At 39.3% G+C, this 18,956-nt stretch overlaps 1 protein-coding gene and 1 pseudogene across 1 annotated transcript in view; both read left to right on the forward strand.

The window, feature by feature from the left end:
* Window positions 1-279: 279 nt before the first annotated feature.
* Window positions 280-18,956, forward strand: part of MRPL13 (mitochondrial ribosomal protein L13) — a 36,435-nt gene continuing 17,758 nt past the window's right edge. The window contains exons 1-6 of the mRNA XM_057415271.1: window positions 280-407; window positions 1,127-1,250; window positions 3,433-3,526; window positions 6,424-6,484; window positions 17,603-17,689; window positions 18,019-18,140. Of these exons, the coding sequence (XP_057271254.1) occupies window positions 381-407; window positions 1,127-1,250; window positions 3,433-3,526; window positions 6,424-6,484; window positions 17,603-17,689; window positions 18,019-18,140 (515 nt within the window). The 5' untranslated portion in view covers window positions 280-380. The remainder of the gene's footprint in view (window positions 408-1,126; window positions 1,251-3,432; window positions 3,527-6,423; window positions 6,485-17,602; window positions 17,690-18,018; window positions 18,141-18,956) is intronic.
* On the forward strand, window positions 4,405-4,584 carry LOC130602426 (U1 spliceosomal RNA; annotated as a pseudogene).

An 18,956-nucleotide genomic window follows, 5' to 3' on the forward strand; every position in this document is an offset into this window, starting at 1 on the left:
GGGACCGGAACGGGGACGGCGACGGGGACAGGGACGGGACCGGGACGGGACCGGAACGGGGACGGGGACGGGGACAGGGACGGGACGGGGACGGGACCGGAACGGGGACGGGAACGGGGACGGGGACGGGGACGGGACCGGGACCGGGACCGGGACGGGACCGGGACGGGACCGGGACGGGGACGGGAGCGGGGACGGGAGCGGGAGCGGGAGCGGGAGCGGGACCGGGAACGGGAACGGGAAGGAGACGGAACAGCAGCCGCTCCAAACGGCCCGCGCTACCGCCCTTGCACCGCCCCTCGCAGGGCTGCGCTTCCGCTTCCCGCCGGTGCAGCGGCCTCGGAGTCCTACTTCCCGTCAGCCGCGGCGGCAGGGCGGCTATGGCGAGTTACACGAAGGCGGCCCAGGTAAGCACGGAGCGCGGCCCTCCTCTTCGGGTCAGACTGTGTAGGGGCGGCCGCTGCTCCGAGGGTGGCCGCAGTGGCGTGGAGAGCTGTCGTGAGGGAGCGGGCAGGAGCTCGGGACGGAGGGGCGGAAGGTTCCCATGGGTGGTCTGACGTTCCGCAGGACTCCTTCCCTCCCCTTGTCGTGGAGCAGCGATTGCGCCAAGGGGCCTGCTGGCGGGCCCCGAGAGCTCTCAGCGTGTGGCCTGTCTGCTGCAGGCAGCGCCGGCTGGTCGTGTTCATAAAGCGACCTTTAGGGAAGTTGTGCCCTTCACTGAGAGGGAAGGAGATGCCAGGCGTTACATAGCCTGCTGCCACTGCAGTTAGGAGATCGGCATGTAAGCAAAATCCTCAGAGCTGGTAACCTTACAGTGTTGTTGCCGTCACACACTGGAAGTGTGCACAGTGGTGGGTGTATTGCAGTGTGTAGCATCGTTCTCCATCCATGAAAAGGTTATTTGGAGGGGTTGTTACTGAATATTAGTATTTCTTCTAGTATTTTGGAGTGTGAATAAACTCCAAAATTTAGAGTTTTTGGAGTTTATTAAAAAAAAAGTTGGAGTTTATTCCAAAAATAAAGAAGTCACAAGAGTGTGAATAAAACGTTGATCTAATTAGAGAAAGTAGACTTACGTGTAGAATTGTGGTTTTTTACTTTAAGTACTACCTCTCTTTCTCTTTAGCAATGGGCTACTTTTGCCAGAGCCTGGTATCTTCTTGATGCAAAGTTGCAGCCTCCAGGAAAAATAGCAGCTGAGACTGTACTCAGACTTGAAGGCAGGCATAAACCTATTTATCACGCGCTAAGTGAGTATTACTGAGTAGTTAAAAGCAAATTTGCCTTCCTTCACTTGTATCTTTCTTCTGATTTCAGCTTTAAAATCGAGCCTGATATATAAAGTTACATTTTGTAAATCATAAATGGCTTTGTTTTCCTTCTTATCTCTTTCCTTATTACTCCTTTACAATCTTAGTCATTGTCTTTACCATATGGAGCTCATTATGAATATATATGGTTTCTTTTAAGTAGCTGAATTACAGTGGGTTATGCTTTCATTTTTTTAAAAGCCTTAAAACATGTTTCGTTCCCTTGATTTTAGCTGCAAAGATTTAATTCACAGTGCACACAGTGAAACACTGATACGATTCTGACTAGACCACAGTCTTGGAGTGGTTCTCCATTCTGAATAAGGTGTAGAGATGTCCTGTCTTCATGAGGCAAAAGGCACAAACTAAAACACAGGAGGTTCACTCTGAACACCAGGAAATGTGTTTTTTTTTACTGTGAGGTTGACTTGAAGTGATTGCCCAAGAGGTTGTGGAGTCTCCGTCCTTCGAGATACTCAAAAGCTGGCTCTGCTTGAGCAGAGGGGTTGGACAACATGACCTCCAGAGGTCCTTTCCAACTTCACACATTCTGTGACAATGAGGCTGGAACCTGTCTGATTCTTAAGTGGGAGATTTAGTAATTATTGACAGATGTCTTCTCATTTACATGAAAAAGTCATTTTGCTCTTTGGCAGATAAGACAATTCAGCAGTGAAGGTGTACCTGTGATCTTGTCTGTTTCTTGTAGTACCATAGTGCCTGTCACACAGTGATAAGCATTTTATAGATAATAAAAAGCTCATTGGTGGTACGGTGTTTCCTGTAATTCTCACACAGATATTTCAAGAGACTCTACTGAAACATAAAGGAAGCATTACTCTTTGTACAGTGTACTTACTAAAACCTGATTTTCATAATAGAAAGTTGTAGTGTTCTGAAAATGTTTTAAATACCAGTTCTGCTGTTGCAAATTATGTCTTCTCCACAAGATGTCACTGGAGACTAAGGCTGTCTGAAAAGTAAAGCAGGCATTGAGAGGAAATGGTTTTGGTTGTCCTGTGGGAAAGATCTTTGATACTTTTATGTCCCTGAAGTTATAAAATCCTGGAAATTCATTTCAAGTATAACTTTATTTCATCTGAAGTATTCTATAAATCAGTACCAAAGGCATTACACCTGAGTTTGGCATCGATAGGCTACTACTAGAGACATTTGATATTCTCTAAGAGAGCAGAGTATGCCTGAGTTTGTGGTTGATGTGTTTAACACTTTTTTCTTTTTTTTTTTTTTTTTAAGCTATCAATAATTATTTTCATGTCTGTTGTTTTGGTTTGTTTTTAATTTGGTATCCAGATACCCATCCATAAAATCATTATTTATTTATTGTGTTGAAAAGTATCTGGAGTGAAATTTATGCTATGGTTAGGGAAGGAAAGAAATTTGACTTCTTGTGTATTTATTTTCTGGTTTAGCAATAATCTTTTATTATTCTTCAGTCTCATTTTTTTAGATGCTGTCAGGCCTTATGCCTTAAATAAGGGATGAAAACTTGTTCAGGAGGTTTGAATCTGGATTTTTAAGTTTCTTCTGCACCTTCAGTTTCTCTCAACCCTCATCCCTTTGCATCCTGTCTTTATAAGCAGCTTCACAATAGAGAGCAAAAAACAGTGGGCCAGATTTTTTTTTAAATGGGGTGATCTGGTTCTTTATGTTGGATTGTGAGCGGGTGTAGGTAAGCCAGTTCTGTTGCTTGGGTAGGATTTGATGCTCTTCCCTGTATCCTCAAAGGAAATGACTAGCCTAGATGGAAGTGTACTGCAAACCCAGTCTGGCCCAGGTATAACTTTAGGCTGCAGTGTTAGTCTATAATATCTAGAAGCAGCCGCAAAGACTTGTCTTCTGATGAAAGATTTGGCAAGTAGTTTTTCAGTCTTGTGAGCTAACAGCTGACAATATGTACATTTAATTACAATTTAGTCCTAATTAAAATGTAGGAGGAAAAATGCATGTACCTGAAGTATGTGTTTTTACTATATAACAGGAATTACTGAAGTTATAAGCGTATTTATGTGTTACTATGTATATATCACACACTTAGTAGTTATTTTGTTGATTGCCCCTATGGTTCCCTTAATACTTTCCATTAACTTCTGCATTGTAGATGACTGTGGAGATCATGTTGTTGTAATAAATACAAGACACATTGCCTTCTCTGGTAACAAGTGGGAACAGAAAGTGTATTCATCACATACTGGGTAAGCTTCATAATCAATATGCAAATAAGCTAGCAGTTGTGTAATCTCATATTTGCTTAATAGCTGAAGTCTTTTTTAGCATATTGATTCAAAAAGGAATTCCCATTTACATGTTTGGAGTTTTGTTTACTCGTGTTATGATGTTAAAAGTGATGCAAATCTTTTTCTTTCTTTCTTTGCCCCCCACCCAGTGTGTGTTGTTAGGGAAAGAATCTAAAGTAGTTGGAGCAATTGAGTAAGTGGTCAGATTTGGTGAGCCAGGTTGTTTTGTGTTAAGCTGTGAACCCAGTGATGGAATGATGGGGATTATTCCGTTTATTAAGCAGTAGAAAACATTCCTATTGACACCTTATATCTAAGATATATGTGGCTGCCAACTTCAGTTACTTTATTCTACAAGTACCTATTTACCTAAGAGTAAATATCAAGATTGATTATTGAATCAGAGGGAAAAAAAAAAAGAAAAAACTAGTAAGAAATAAAATGTTCTCAAGATGTACTGATACATATGTGTACTATATATATGTGTACAATATGTTTTTCTGGGAGGCATAACTTATTTACAGATGTAAGTGCAATAACCCATTGCAAACAGTATGGCAACGATAAGTTTGATGCTCACAGTGATGACAACTAGATAAGAATCTATAAGTCAAATATATGCAGCCATGAGATGAATAAATCACACTGAGAAAGCTAATTTTGCTAGTACTGATGTTTCAGTCCTGAAATTCCTTTGCTGAATTGCTGAGTTCTTGTTCGGTTGATGGAAATTAATACACTCTTTTCATTCCTCTTCCACCCTTATGACTCCTTAAAAATTTTCACTCAAAACTTCTACGTAAGTTAAAGCACTTCGTGTGAGTGCTTACACACTTACACTTACCTGGCAGTGGAGACATCATGATCAAGCATGTGGTTTTCCCAGGGCGAGGCTCATCCCTTGCACTCCAGGTTTGCTGACCCCTGTGATTTCCTCAAACACAGAAAACTCGACTGCATAATTTGTAGTAGTGGGGGGGACTAGGGCAATCTGTCTGCGATATCTGTCACCCCATTGATCGACAGAGTTGATTCAGCTGATCTGGCTGGTTAGGCGGGTGTTCCCTTCCTCCCTCACTGCTCTGCATGCGTCCCTCCCGAAGCTGCACGGTCAGTCAAAGAGGAAGACCTTCCCTGATGCAGTACCGTTCATCAGTCACGGGTATACGGTAGCTGAGCTCCCCTGCTAGAACCTCCAGACAAGCTCAAGGTCCAGTTGTAGAAAAACGTAGGGTAGTCAAGCTTCCAAGACTGCAGACACATCCAAGTGAGGCGCTACATGTGGCAGTCTGTTTTTTGGGGTTTTTTTGGTTTTTTTTAACCATGCCAAGTGTAAGGTCCTACACTTGGGTCGGAGCAATCCCAGGCACAGCTACAGGTGGGGCAGAGAAAAGATTCAGAGCAGCCCTGAGGAGAAGGACTTGGGGGTGTTGGTCGATGAGAAAATGAACATAAGCCAGCTTCAGTGTGCGCTTGCAGCCCAGAAGGCCAACCGTATCCTGGGCTGCATCGAAAGGAGCGTGACCAGCAGGTCGAAGGAGGTGATCCTGCCCCTCTACTCTGCTCTCGTGTGACCTCACTTGTAGTGTTGTGTGCAGTTCTGGTGTCCTCAACATAAAAAGGACATGGAAGCGTTAGAACAAGTGCAGAGGAGGGCCACGAGGATGATGAGGGGACTGGAGCACCTCCCATAGCTGCTCCCAGCACCCAAGACTGAAAAAGTTGGGGCTGTTCAGCCTTGAGAAGAAGAGGCTGCATGGAGACCTCATAGCAGCCTTCCAGTATCTGAAGTGGGGCTATAAGGGTGCTGAGGAGGGACTCTTCATTAAGGACTGTAGCGATAAGACAATGGGTAACGGGTTCAAACTTAGGGGAGGTTTAGTTTGGATATAAGGAAGAAGTTCTTTACTGTAAGGGTGGTGAGGCACTGGAATGGGTTGCCCAGGGAGGTTGTGAATGCTCCATCCCTGGGAGGTGTTCAAGGCCAGGTTGGATAGAGCCTTGGGTGACGTGGTTTAGTGTCAGGTGTCCCTGCCCATGACAGGGGTTTGGAACTGGATGATCTTAAGGTCCTTTCCAACCCTAACTGTTTATGATTCTATGATTCGAAGCGTTGCGTGTAAGTTTTGAGTAAATGAAAAGAATTGTGCGATTAAAACAAATACTCATATCTGTGCAGTTTCCGAAGAGGGCATGATCTCATGGTGTTGAGTTTATTTTCATTTCACTCAGGTTGATACCTAATAATGTAATTAAATCAAAATGAAACCCAGCTTTACTTGATATTCATGTCATTTCTTGCACCACTGTATCCTTAAAGTATATGCATAAGTGTGAATTAGTGCAACTTCACCGTCTCTCATAGACTTTAAACAGATGGATGCATTGCAGTAAAAGTCAAATTTTATTACTGTAGGCATGCCAAGTCATGCTAAGATTTATTTAAAATAGTAAGAAAATAATAAATACTGTCCAAAATGGTTGTTTAGTATGTCAGCCACAGACTGGTTGCGAGTCTTGATCATCTTGGAATACTTCCAGGTTTTACGTATCTTACTCCCACTGTATTCTGTAACTATGATGGTGTACTTAGTAAGCAGTTTTAAAAACATATCCATCTGCTTGTGAAACACAGACATTTTCATAATCCAAGTGAATAAATAAGAAAGTATGAATGTTGTTAAGCTTGGATTCTTGACAGGATAGTATCTTTTTAATAAAATTTAGTGAGTACAACTTCATTTTTTAAAGGCTTGCAATACCATTGCCCTGTTGTTCAAGATGTAGTGATATTTGTGTTAACAATGTGCTTGAACATATAGCTTTAAGCTTTTATGTTTATTCTGGTTTTATAGCTATCCTGGTGGTTTCAAACAAGTGACAGCAACTCAACTCCATTTAAAGGATCCAACTGCTGTAAGTGTTTCCCCTTCTTCCCTTTTACTTGCAAAGCTGTTTTGTTTTCATTTAATCAGTTCCTCTAAACAAAAGGGATTGCTCACCTTTTAGCATGTCTAAAGCTAAATCACATTTTGCTAACAGCTCTTAGAAGCTTGGCTTGTAACAGTGTTTTTGTAAACAGCATGTTTTGAGGGTTAGGCTGTAGGTTGTGCATTTTTGTGATTCTTCCACGCTGTCCAGATGAGCAAATCGAGTTCATTTGCTTCACTCATTTTTGACTGATTTACTTGCTTTTAGTTTCAGGGGTCTGACCTTTCTCACAAGCCAACTGCCTCAAGTTAGACTTAGCTAAGTTGTACTTCAGCTTATTGACCCTACTACTTTTTTAAGAGCCAGCAAGAATAATGCTAATCTTAAAAGTGTTAGAAATTACAACTGTCTCTTCCAATAAAATTCAATTTTAGGTTTTGTTAAATACTTACTTTATAGAAAGCATCTTTCATGCTGTGTATTTATGTTCATGCTCTGTGAAAGAATTGGAAATGGTGATTAAGTTGAAATTAAGCATCTTTACTAAATGTGTGTATCAGACTATTGTAAATTCTGAACATCAGTGTTTGTTACTGATTAAATAAGTAGGGTATTAGATACAAACATTTTGGGATGTTGACTTACGCAGTTAGGAAGTTTTACTAGGAGTTTGAGTGGTCAGCATTGGAGGAATGAGTTCGCTCAATACTGGTGTTTCAGAACATGGTATGAGGTCCACAGAAAAATAACACATATTTATGTGTATTTTTGACTCTGAAAGGGTTTAGCTTGGGTCACCTTACATATAAAATAGAAAAATGCTGCTTCTTTCTCATAGAAATAAATTTTATCTGCTGTAAAAATCCTGGGGTTTGATAATGATTCTTTTTTTTTTTTTCATCTATGATTTAGAACTCCTGGTTTGTCCCAAGACTCTCTTACACAAGACATTGTACTCAGTAAAAACCAGTCTGCCATATGAATTTGTCTGGTTTTCGTTTTTACTTTTGCAAATTCCTCATTTAAAGTGAAATTAAATCCCACAGTTCAATATTATTTTCATCTAGAATTTTTTGAAACTTAAATGCTTTTGAGAGCAGGCTCTAAGATAGTTGTAATTCCTTTGGGAATTAACTGACATTTCCACATCTAAAGTGGATTCGTTGACCTTTTTCTTTGAGCTTCAGGCAGATCCTGTGCACTGGGAGGCAGTATAGGACAACTTGTTTGTTAGGGCCTGAGACTTGGATGTTTTATAAATTACCTTCTGGCATTCATTCTGAAATACCTCTTTGCTTGCCAGACTCATAGATGAATTTCTGTGCAAACAGAGGAGGGTTACATGCATTGCCAATAACTATAGCATGTTGGACAGAGGCTCAGCTAATGGCGATGTGGCTCAAGGCTTGGACTGATTTAGGGAAAGAAACTTCTTTTTAACATAACTGTGGAGAGCTCTCAAGCAGTTAACTCTTTCATTCTATTCAAGTGAAGCATTCAGATGTCCCTTTGCTGAAGATCTCTCATATGTATTCTTGTCATATTAATAGGAGTGGATGGCAGTTATTCATGATATATTTTGTATGTGTGGCTGTGTAGGTTTTGACTTGCAAGTGATTTTTGGGTAAGAAATATTTATTTACCATGTGAATTTTTTGGTGTGAAATACATCAGGATATAACAAAGATGGAAATTATGATGGTGTTTTATTAATATGTTTTGTATTTAGAACTAGCTGTTAAAACCTGAAAAAGGATTACTGTAAAGAGAGCAATGCCTAGCCTAAGTAACATTTGGATCTTCAAAATATGAGTTAAGTGACGCATAGTTACTGTGGAGGCTTTCATAAATCACTGTCTTGAATTGAAAAGAGACCTCTTCTCTTTTAATCATGTTAAATTCTTGTGAAGCCAGTGGAAATAGGCAGGTTGTAGGAAGTAGACTATATCTTTCTATGGAATCAAAGTCTTCATTCTGTAAAGCCTTGTTTTCATCTTGGAGGCTACTATTTTTTCTCTGCTCTTGCTCCTATTGTCTCCTGCTAGTTCATTAAATAAGTCATTATTTTTGGAAATAGTGCTGTTACAGAAATTAATGCATTAAATTAATGGAAGAGATTACTTCCAAGGAAAAGGATGTTGATATAGCACCTTGTAAACTTGCATGGTGTTACATAGAGGTTTAGCAATGGATGTGATATTTTCGGTTTGTGTAAGAGGTAGATTAAAGCTTGTATTATTCTGTGAGTGTGTGTGTATATAATAGGACTGCAGCATTGCCTAGCACTGTCTTTACTTATATGTCTAACTTCAAACATACAAATTCCCCATGATAAATAATTTTCCATTACTGTTTAAACATTTTTTCTAGTATAGAGAGATACTGGGTTTAGGAAAAACTGGTACAAAGCTAATAGCTAATTAAAAAGGTTCTAATGAGTAATTTGATGCAAAGTGATATGGTTTATGCTTACACTGGGGACTGAAATTCATAAGTATGTTTGTCGGAATTTAGACACATTTACTGCACAATCAGCCTTGATCGTTTCTAATTCCTTCATACGGTACCAAGATAGGGATGGGTGATCTGATATTCTTGCTTAACAGAGGTCGACATCATTACAGCTATCTTCCCAACTCTGGACCTTCTGCATCAGAAGGATTTGTACTGAATTTTGAATATGCACATGTATTTTTTCATAGGACCATAGGATAAAACAGGTTAGAGAAAACCTTGGGAGATCACTAGTCTAACCTCCTACTCAAAGCAGTGTCAGCTATTAGGTAAGATGAGGCTGCTGGGAGCTTATCCAGACTGGTCTTGAAAGCCTCTTATGGCAACCATTTCCATGCCATGACCTTTTTTGTTGAAACACAAAAAACCCTGTGCCTATTGTAAGTGTATAATTTTGCATCTGAGATTCACAAAGCATTACTATATTTTTTCCACTTCCAGGTATCTTTCAAGTTAATATGGGGCAGTGAATACAAAAGGAGGTCTTCACATTTGATGTTTTATATAGAACTTAGTTCTGTGTTCATTCTGCCAAGTTTTTCAGCACTTCAGAAAAAAGTATTTTATGGAAGAGTTGAAATTACAGTGTGCTGAAAAGATATCAAAAATAAATAGTCTGCACATTTTTACCTTTAGCACCTTTGAGTGCCTTTGGGAGGCATGGGGAGAGGAGTGTCTGTGAATCTGTAGTATTTTCCATGTCTGTTGTAGTATTTTCAGTTGTCTGCTCTTCTGGAGAATAGCAGAGAATAGCTCTTGTCTATTGAACTTGGCCAGGCTACTTTAGGAAGTGTTCATTGAAGAAAAGAAAAATATTTTTTTGTCTCTTACTTAGATTTAGTGTAAATTCTTGGACCATCCATAGAAAAGAGTATTTAGTATCTGCTTTAGGTACAGCATGACAGTTTATTGCTGTAGTTCAAAACACCTTCTCTGTTCTTCAGGTTAATACAATGCTAATACTCTGTATGATACTACTATTCCCTTAGGATACATATTAAGAGACAATAGTAATTTCCATTGTAGGTTGCTAAGAAAAATCTGTTGCAAAGGTTTGGTGTGTTTTCTTTGACAAGGAAGCCTTTTGAAAAGAAAGGAAACAAGTAAACCTTGTCTTTGAGACGACGTGCTTGGAATGCATAGAAGTTTGGGGATTTCTTGTTTGTTTTTAATGAAATTTGCAGCAGTCTTGTTTAGCTGGAAAAATGCTGATAGGCATGAGACCAACAGTTTCAAAATTGATCTTTAAAGCACTAGGTACAAGGAGACTAAAAGATGCACCTTTAAACCTCACAGATGTGAGAGGGAGCAAAATTTACTTGGAAAAATCTTTCTGGGAAAATCTTACAGCTTCTTATTAAAAAGATGTTGACAGATCCCATCTGTAGAAACAGGTAGTAATACTATTAGGACAAAGTTTTCAATCAATTTCTTACTCTATTTCTAATTTTAGAAGTAAGCAAAACTTGGCTTAGTTTTTTTTTTTTTGGGGGGGGGGGGAGTTTCTGCCGCTGCCCGCCCCCCTTCCCCCCCCAAAAAAAAAAATAAAAGGGGAACATCACGTTTGGCTAATACCAAGTGCTCAGTGAGAGGTTGACCTTTGCAGTATTCAGAGGCTGTACTGCCTCTGACAACGAAATAATGGACAATAATTGTTCAGAATGAATGGTACCTGCTAGGGAAGATTATTAAGCCAGGCAGGGTAGCTCTGTGGAAATGTGCAGTGAGGGTGAGGAAGCCTTCGGGGGTGTCAGGGTTCTGGTTTGTTCTGCTGCTGGCACTGGTACTAAGGGGCTTAAAATGTTCCAATTCTCCTTTTGAATGCTCTTTAGCAACTGCTTGTGGGTATAGACTTGCCATTATATCTGCATAATAATGATCTTTTGAAGAAAAGGCCAGACAGAAAACACAGTTAAATATTGCTGTTGGTATTTGAAAGCCTGTTTTCTTTGCCTCAGTAAGGGATGGTTGATACAATAATATGTGTGTCTACACACTAGAAGACAATTACTGAAACACCAGATAAAATAGCTTTTTCTTCTGTTACTATGGAGAAAGGTTTTTAGTTAAGTAGAGCAAAACTTCAAAGTATGGATTAGTAGGCACACAGAAGTTAGCATGGCATAGGGAGAAGAATATTGTAATGGAACCTGTTATCTTAAAATCTCTATGTGCTCTAAATAAGTCTTAGAGCTGGCTTGGTCTTTTGCTTCGGAGTAGACAAAAGTACTTCTTTGTTTAAAAAAAGTCTTAATCCATTTCTTATTTGAATTTGCGAGACAAATTATTATATTAATTTAAAGAACACAATAAACTTCTAAGTTTAATTGCTGAACAGTAGTGGAAAGCAAAATAGCATGCGTTGGAAGTTTGTCTGTGACCAAATAATTTTTATGACAGTACTAAGTAAATTCACTATTGCTGTACTACTTGTACAACTGTCAGAGGTAGAAAAGTGAAGTCCTTTGTATGCTTTTGTAACATATGGTGGGAAGAACAGTATCATGTACAGAGCAGAAACCCAGGAACTGGTAGAAGGAAGATGTAGTATCAAGCTGTATCTCCGAGTAATTGATGTATCTCCTGAAATTCTTTTAGGGTTTGGTTTTTATGCCCTGTAATTAATCATTTTGTTTTCTCTGGAACTCTATGTCCTTCCCATGTTCTAAAGATGCTTCCTGGTGATTATTGGACTTCATTCAGCTGCTAGGGTAGATTTTCCTCTGGAAATTCAGCCAATTATTTTGTGCTTCTCAGGACTAGGAGTGGTATTGCTATGTTGATTTCCTTCTTTAAAGTATGTTACATCTGGCAAAGAATCTTTCTTAGAACTTGCATCAGGCGAAGTCTGCAACTTGCATGTGAGCCAAAGCCTATCACAAAGCTTGAAATGTTCAAGCCTCACACAGTGTTTCAAATAAATGTTTTTTTAATTTATTTATACTCATAAAATGTTAAACCATGTAGTATGGGACTGAAAGGGCAAGAGTTTTTCTAGAGCTGCCTTCAGATTCCTTTCTTCCTAATTAGCCGTTTACATTGAAACTAAAAGCCTAATGTCATATAACTGTGATTAAGAGCGTGTCTATGCTGTAAGTATAGAAGTTAGCCAACTTGCAATATTCAAGGTGACAGTTGTAACCAGAGCTGTAGGAATTTTGTAATTAAAAAGAAATGGGGGCAAACAGCATTCCAGTACTTTAAAAATCCCTAAATATTATTGCTCTGATGGCTGGATACATCTGATGTATTTTCTTGATGGTCGAAGTGTCATGGCCTTTAAGAGCAAGTATTTGTGAGGATATGATGGAATTTTTCAGGTTGCTAGTACTAAAGATAAAGGAAAGGGTAGAGGACGCAGTTGGAATCCATAAAGAACTGGATAAACTGTTTAACTGTACTACTTAGTTTTAAACTGAGACTGAGGTTGCAGAGACCTATATGCAGGGGGACCTCTTTGCCAGCATGAAATTCCAGATACCAGCTGAGTTTTATACCTTTCATGTAAAATTAAACTTTTACAATTTTAGTAGTTCAAAGTAAGCATAATCACATAGAAAACAGTGAGAACTGTCTTTTATTACAAACATGCAGAAAGGTGTTGTTAATTGCTTAAACAGAATGTTCAGATGTGTGCTTTCAGGGAGCATTGAAGCTGGGTTTGGGTTTTGCTTGAGCTCAGTAGCAAACTTATTTTTGCAATTCCATACCTTTTTAGTTTAGGGTTGATGTATTTTTAGTAAAACTTGAGCATGTTCAGGTAACAGGAGAGCCCTTACTTGACAAACCCTGTAAATATTGCTGGTTGGAGCTGCCTTTTCTGTTACACAATCTTACTCAGGTTGCAAAAGCAGTCCTTACAACTTCAGTTAAGCCTGTACTTTACTAACTTCTTTGACTTGTCATCACACCAATCAGAGTGAGGTTTTGGCTCTAGACAGAATTTGGGGCAAGGAACTGAATGTAAATTTGGTATTGCCCGGAGCTGGGTTTGGATTTGTTTTGGCTTGTAGAAGTCTTTGAGGCAGAAATAACAATGAAGGAAGTTAGAGGTATTCCAGCACTGTTTTCTCTGTCCTAGGTTCCTGTATGGCCTTCTGTTCTGTAGGTGGACTAACAACTTTGCAATAAATCAATAATACAGGTATAGAACAGTGCAGCCTTTTTAATCTGCACTCCAGTTTGCTTAGTAATACACTTGCTTGGCTTTTTACAGATCTCAAATAATAGGTTATCACCACTTCTGTGCACCTTTTTTTTTTTTGTTCTTTCTTTCTTTCTTTCTTTTTTTTCTCTTCTTGACCAAGATAAATGAGCTTGAGGAGTTAGAGGTGGGCATCTGCCTTTCAGCTGTTCCAGCAAGGAAATTATGATCACTTGCAGAAACCGAGGCTTTGTTCCCTCTTTGTCTCTACTCTGTGTTGCTGAGTCAGGGAACGTGCATGCTCAAACCCAAGATTATTCCTCCTCTTATTTTCCACATATAGATGGCCATATTTGCAAGTGGCTCAGCCATTAAAGGCTCTGTGATAACCACAAAAACATATAATTAAAAAATTAGCTATTTGAAATGTCTAGCTAGTAAGTTACCATTTTGTTTCATCTGAGAGTTCATTCAATTGCATTGAAGCTCCAGAATGGGAGAGAACAGTGAAGTCCAGTTTCCTGTTCTGGATCTGGCAAGGATTTAATATCTTCAGCAGTGACATAGAGAGTGGGATTAAATGGACCCTCAGCAAGCTGGTGAATAACACCAAGTTGAGTGACACAGTTGATTCACTAGAGGATTCATTCGAGGGAAGGGATGCCATCCAGAGGGACTGTGACAGGCTTGAGAGTTGGGCTCATGCAAACCTTTGAATTTCAACAAGGCCAAGTGCAAGGTCCTGCACCTGAGTCTGGGCAATCCCGAGTATCAGTATAGGCTGGGGGATGAAAGGATTGGGAGCAACCCTGTGGAGAAGGACTTAGGGAAACTGGTGGAGTGTGCACTCACAGCCCAGAAACCAATCAGAGGAAGGCCATGAAAATAATCAGAGGGATGGAGCACCTCTCACATGAGGAAAGGCTGAGAGAGTTGAAGTTGCTCAGCCTGGAGAAGAAAACATTCTGGGGACACCTTTTTATGGCCTTTCAGTATGTAAAGGGGACTTTGCAAGAAAGATGGACAAAGACTTTTTTTTTTCCAAGACCTATAGTGACAGAACAAGGGGGAATGATTTTAAACTGAAAAAGGGTAGATTTAGAATAGATATTAGGAAGAAATTATTTTCTGTGAGTGTGGTGAAACATGGGAATGGGTTGTCCTGAGAAGCTGTAGATGCCCCATCCCTGGAAGTGTTCAAGGCCAGGCTGGATGGGGCTTTGAACAACCTACTGTAGTGGAAGGCATCCCTGGTCATGGCAGGGGATCAGAAGGAGATGATCTTTAAGGCCTCTTCCAGCCCAAGCCATTCTATGGTTCTGTGCTCTGCCTGGCAGTAAAAAATGGTTTGTGATTCATGTGGAGGTGATTTTTCTGTTGCAGATCTCATGGTAATGCACTTCTTGCATGTGTGAGTGTGGTGGTTTAAGCCCAGCCAGACAGCTTGTTCACTCACTTCCCCCCCTTCTTGCCCTCCCCCTACTCATGGAGGGACAGAGAGGAGAATCGAAAAGAATGCAACTCCCACGGGTTGAGATAAGAACAGTTTAGTAACTAAGGTATAACACAAATCACTGCTGCTACCACCAGTAATAACAATGATAAAGGAAATAACAAGGGAAGAGAATACAACATCTCACCGCCAGCTGACCAATAACTCGCCCCCCCCAGCCCGACTAAGCACTGACCGATACCTCCTCCGACCCTGCGGTCCTAGCCCTTCCGGGTAGCTCCCAGTTACCTCCTGGGCATGACGTGCTGTGGTATGGAATACCTCTTTGGCTAGCTTGGGTCAGGTGTCCTGTCTCTGCTTCCTCCCGGCTTCCCCTCCTCCCTGGCAGAGCATGAGGCTCACAAAGTCCTTGGCCAAACCAAAATATTGTTGTTATCAGTTCTGTTCCTGAGCCGAAAGTCAAAACACTGCACTGCACCAGCTACCAAGAAGGAGAAAAATGACTGCTACTGCTGAACCCAGGACAGTGAGAGGGCACAGAAAGCCAAATGTATTCTTGAACAGCATGGAGATTGGCAGATGTACCAAAGCATACCTTGGATTATGCTTATTGCACTTAGCATACTGTTCTATAGAAATGGGTATTGAGGGTATAATTATCTATAATCATTCACTGTCCTTTATCAAAGTCCTGCTTTCATGTTACTCTGTTGTGACCTGAGGTTGTCAGTTCTGCAGTGACAATACAGAACATTGAGAGTATTTCTTCATTGTTTAACTTAAGCATATAAATCAGTCATTCTTTTCCAGTATGGCTTTTTAATAGGCTCATTTTTACAACTGAACTGTTACCTTTGTAGTGTGGCTAAAAAAATTAGGTTGGGTTTACCAGGCAGAAGCCTCCCCAGCCAGAATAGACCAGCTGTTCGTCCAGCTCACTGGTTTGTTTCGACAGATGTCTGTGCCACATGCTGCCGAGGAAGATCAAAAATGACACATAAACATTGGCTGTTTGAAGAAGTAAAACATTTAACAATGTTCATTAAAATATTTTAAAGTCTTTCTTTTTATTGGAGTGAAATAATTAATTCATAGGTCATATATTGGCCCTGTGTATGTACAGTTTACTAATCTGAGGAATTAGCACTGGTTCTATCACAATCTGAAGTTAAAAGTGATTTTTAGGTAAGGAAAAATATCCCCACAGTTAGGCAATGTGTTGTGAAGTATCTGGATCTATCATTTTACGTGTGATTTAATTTGATCTTTTATTGGCTATAAGTAAAAATACTGGGTAGAAAGGAAAATAAGTATATGACATGAAAATTATTAATGGCAAAAGAGCTGTTCACATGAGCTGCTGCTCATATCTGTGTATTTTCTTATATTGTTATGGTGTCTGTCTTGATTTTCAGTATTCAGTGAAGTAAACCAGTCACAGTCCATTTTCTGTCTTCATCTTATGTTCTTTGTCTAAGCACATGACTAAATAAACTGTAGTTTTCTGTACAAGCAAGCTACAGTTTATCCCTAAAAGCATTAGTTTTCATCTTTTTTTTTAGTAGTTGCTTATTAACTTTTATTAGAGAAGGTATCAACACTTTACATTACTCTGCCCAGCCTGATGTACTTTATCTACATATACGTATGTTTTTATTATATTTGTCCATGGGTTTGGTGGTGGTACTGGCTGCATAACATCTGAGAATCTGCGTGATGTTGAGGGTTCTCTAAATGACTTCAGAGTTTCTCAAGGCTTTTAATGCATATTTAAGAGGATTCTAAGACAATGTTACTGTCTGCTACGTGGCAAAATGAAAATAATACTGGGGCCAAATTAGCTTGAGTGTTGGCTAACTTCAGAATTCAAGTAGAAATGCCTGCAAGCTTAAGAACCTGCACTTCCCATTAATTTCACTTGCAATAATTAATCATTCTACCATAATTACGTGGTTCCAGCTGGGAAATCAGTGTTAGTCATTGTCTCTAAAATTTCAATTTAATTCCTTTAATTCATTTACTTAAAGGAAGTGAGTTTGCTTAATACTTTTTTCAAAACACCCGGATGCCTGGGAGATTCATTTGTACTTAGTGCACTGCATTTCAGTTTGGCTTATCGACTTCAGCTTAAGGTTGCACTAAGCATGCCTGGGCCGTTCCTGATGTTGAGCTACTTTATGTCTGGGTGGTGTGGAGCACACCTCCTGCTTACCAGATTGCACATAGGTCTAACCCTAAGTGCATTGCTGTCCTTTCTAAAACCCTTTTTGTCTCCTACAGTTGCATGCCTTGTTTTACATTTACAGATGTTCTCTATAATGATGTGTTTTGTATTTAAATTACAGGCATCTATCTATACTAGAGTCCATGAGAAATCCTATTGAATTTTGTTACTTTTCAATAAGCACAGTCTAGTATAGATGAATAAATTCCATTCATTCCTGATGCTCAGAAATGAGATTGTTCATCTGGAACTAATAACGAGAGAATAAATTATAAATATATATAATATGTTCACAGTGCAGTGTTTTGGTGTGTCAGCATTGCTTAAGATAGGATGTATTAATTATGTAGAAATGTCAAACACAGCAAATCCATGTTAAACTAGTTTCTGGGAACCCTTGGTAAATTTGTTAGAACCTATCCAGTTTTTGTTGTATATAAAAAAGCTTCTCAATTCTTTTCAAAGTTGAATGATCATATGCAGTCATCCACAATGCTAAATATAGCTCTTACCTTTCTGAGCTGAAATTTTCTGTATGGCTGTTAGAGTAAGTGTTTATATGATGGAGAGTTAGTATTTCTTCTGCCAAAACAGAAGTCTAGAGGTCTAGAGCACCTTTGAATGTGGTGCTAAAGTTCATCAACATGGAAGAAGTTGACTGAAAACAGGTTCAGTTACTTGTGGAATAGGCAGAGGGAAACGCAGCTTACCTTTTTCGTGTTATTTGTGGCCTCTCTGATTATTTGTTACCATCTTATCTTTCCTCAGATAGTTAAACTCACTGTTTATAGAATGCTTCCAAAAAACCTTCAGAGAAGAACTATGATGCAGAGACTGCACCTGTTCCCAGAAGATGTGAGTAGTCATGCAGTTATAATTTCATTCTTGTGTGATTTGGAGGTGAAGGGGGAGTGTTAGGAATAGCAAAACTCTTGTCATAAGAATGTAAATTCAGAAAAATCAAGCTGCTTTTTATTTATGTGTTTAAATGTAGCAGAAATGTTGGTGCTTTTGTCTTTATTAATTTCCCAGAATTATGACGTATAAGACATGCCTCTATTTACGTCAAAAACTTAGCATGAAGAATGCAGTAGTGTGGACAGATTTTGGTATGGATTTGAGGGGGAATTGGTGTTATTTTTTTAAAATAGGGAGATAGCTAAGACTGTTCTTACCTTCCTCAGGTTATTCCAGAAGATATAGAGAAGAATCTTCTACAAGAGATTCCTCAGCCACGTGTAGTCCCCAAGAGGTTAGATGAATATACACCAGAAGAAATTGCTGCATTTCCAAGGGTTTGGACTCCGTAAGTATCTCAGATTTTTTTAAAAGGGCACTTTGACTGAATATATACAATATAGGCTCTCACATTATCCTTAATTAAAAAAAAAAGTAATGCTTTTTCTCTTTATGTTATCTTTTTTTCTTGAGAGACGGGAGATCATTAAAGCAAAGAATGCTCATATTAAAATGAGTGGTTGCTAAGGCTTTTGTATTTCTGGCCTTTCTTTTAATGAGAAAAGTTTTTTTTAAAAGACATGTTTTCAACTCTTTACTTCATCGAAGTGTGTTTAGTAAAAGATGAGTAAAACATTTTATTACTTTATTTGAGTTGTGCTCTATAATATGTAACTGTTAGCCATAGCCAAAGGAAACACCATGCAGCTCTGTGAGGGAATGACTCATTGTGAGGGGAGGTGAGGGACCCTTCAGATTTTCTCCAGAGAAAATGAAAGAATTCTGCTAAATTAGACCTTGGGGAGTGGATGTTTGGCAAGGACTATACCACATATTTATTTTGATAAATAGGTTTTTTTCCATGCGCAAAATCAGTTCCACAATAGTTGTGTGGCATATGAATGAGTATTTGCGGTTTGCTTTATACCACCACAGGCAGCATTGAGTCAACCCACTAGTGAAAATAATGTGTTACATTGTGGGTGTTTTCTGATTCGTACCAGTACGATTTCTCTTGTGTTCATTTTGAGAGTCCTGTTTAGATTCAGGATTTCATTACAATAGTTAACAGAGATAAATTTTGAAAGATTGCTCCTCTCTTGATTATGCTAATGAAATTTCAGAGGAAATGTAACAGACAGGGAGATGAGGAAAGGTGTGTATA

Source organism: Pezoporus wallicus, unplaced genomic scaffold (assembly GCF_028554395.1).
Source record: "Pezoporus wallicus isolate ANWC-B61680 ecotype Strahan unplaced genomic scaffold, APGP_CSIRO_Pwel_v1 contig_3812, whole genome shotgun sequence".
In the NCBI taxonomy this organism is placed as follows: domain Eukaryota; kingdom Metazoa; phylum Chordata; class Aves; order Psittaciformes; family Psittacidae; genus Pezoporus; species Pezoporus wallicus.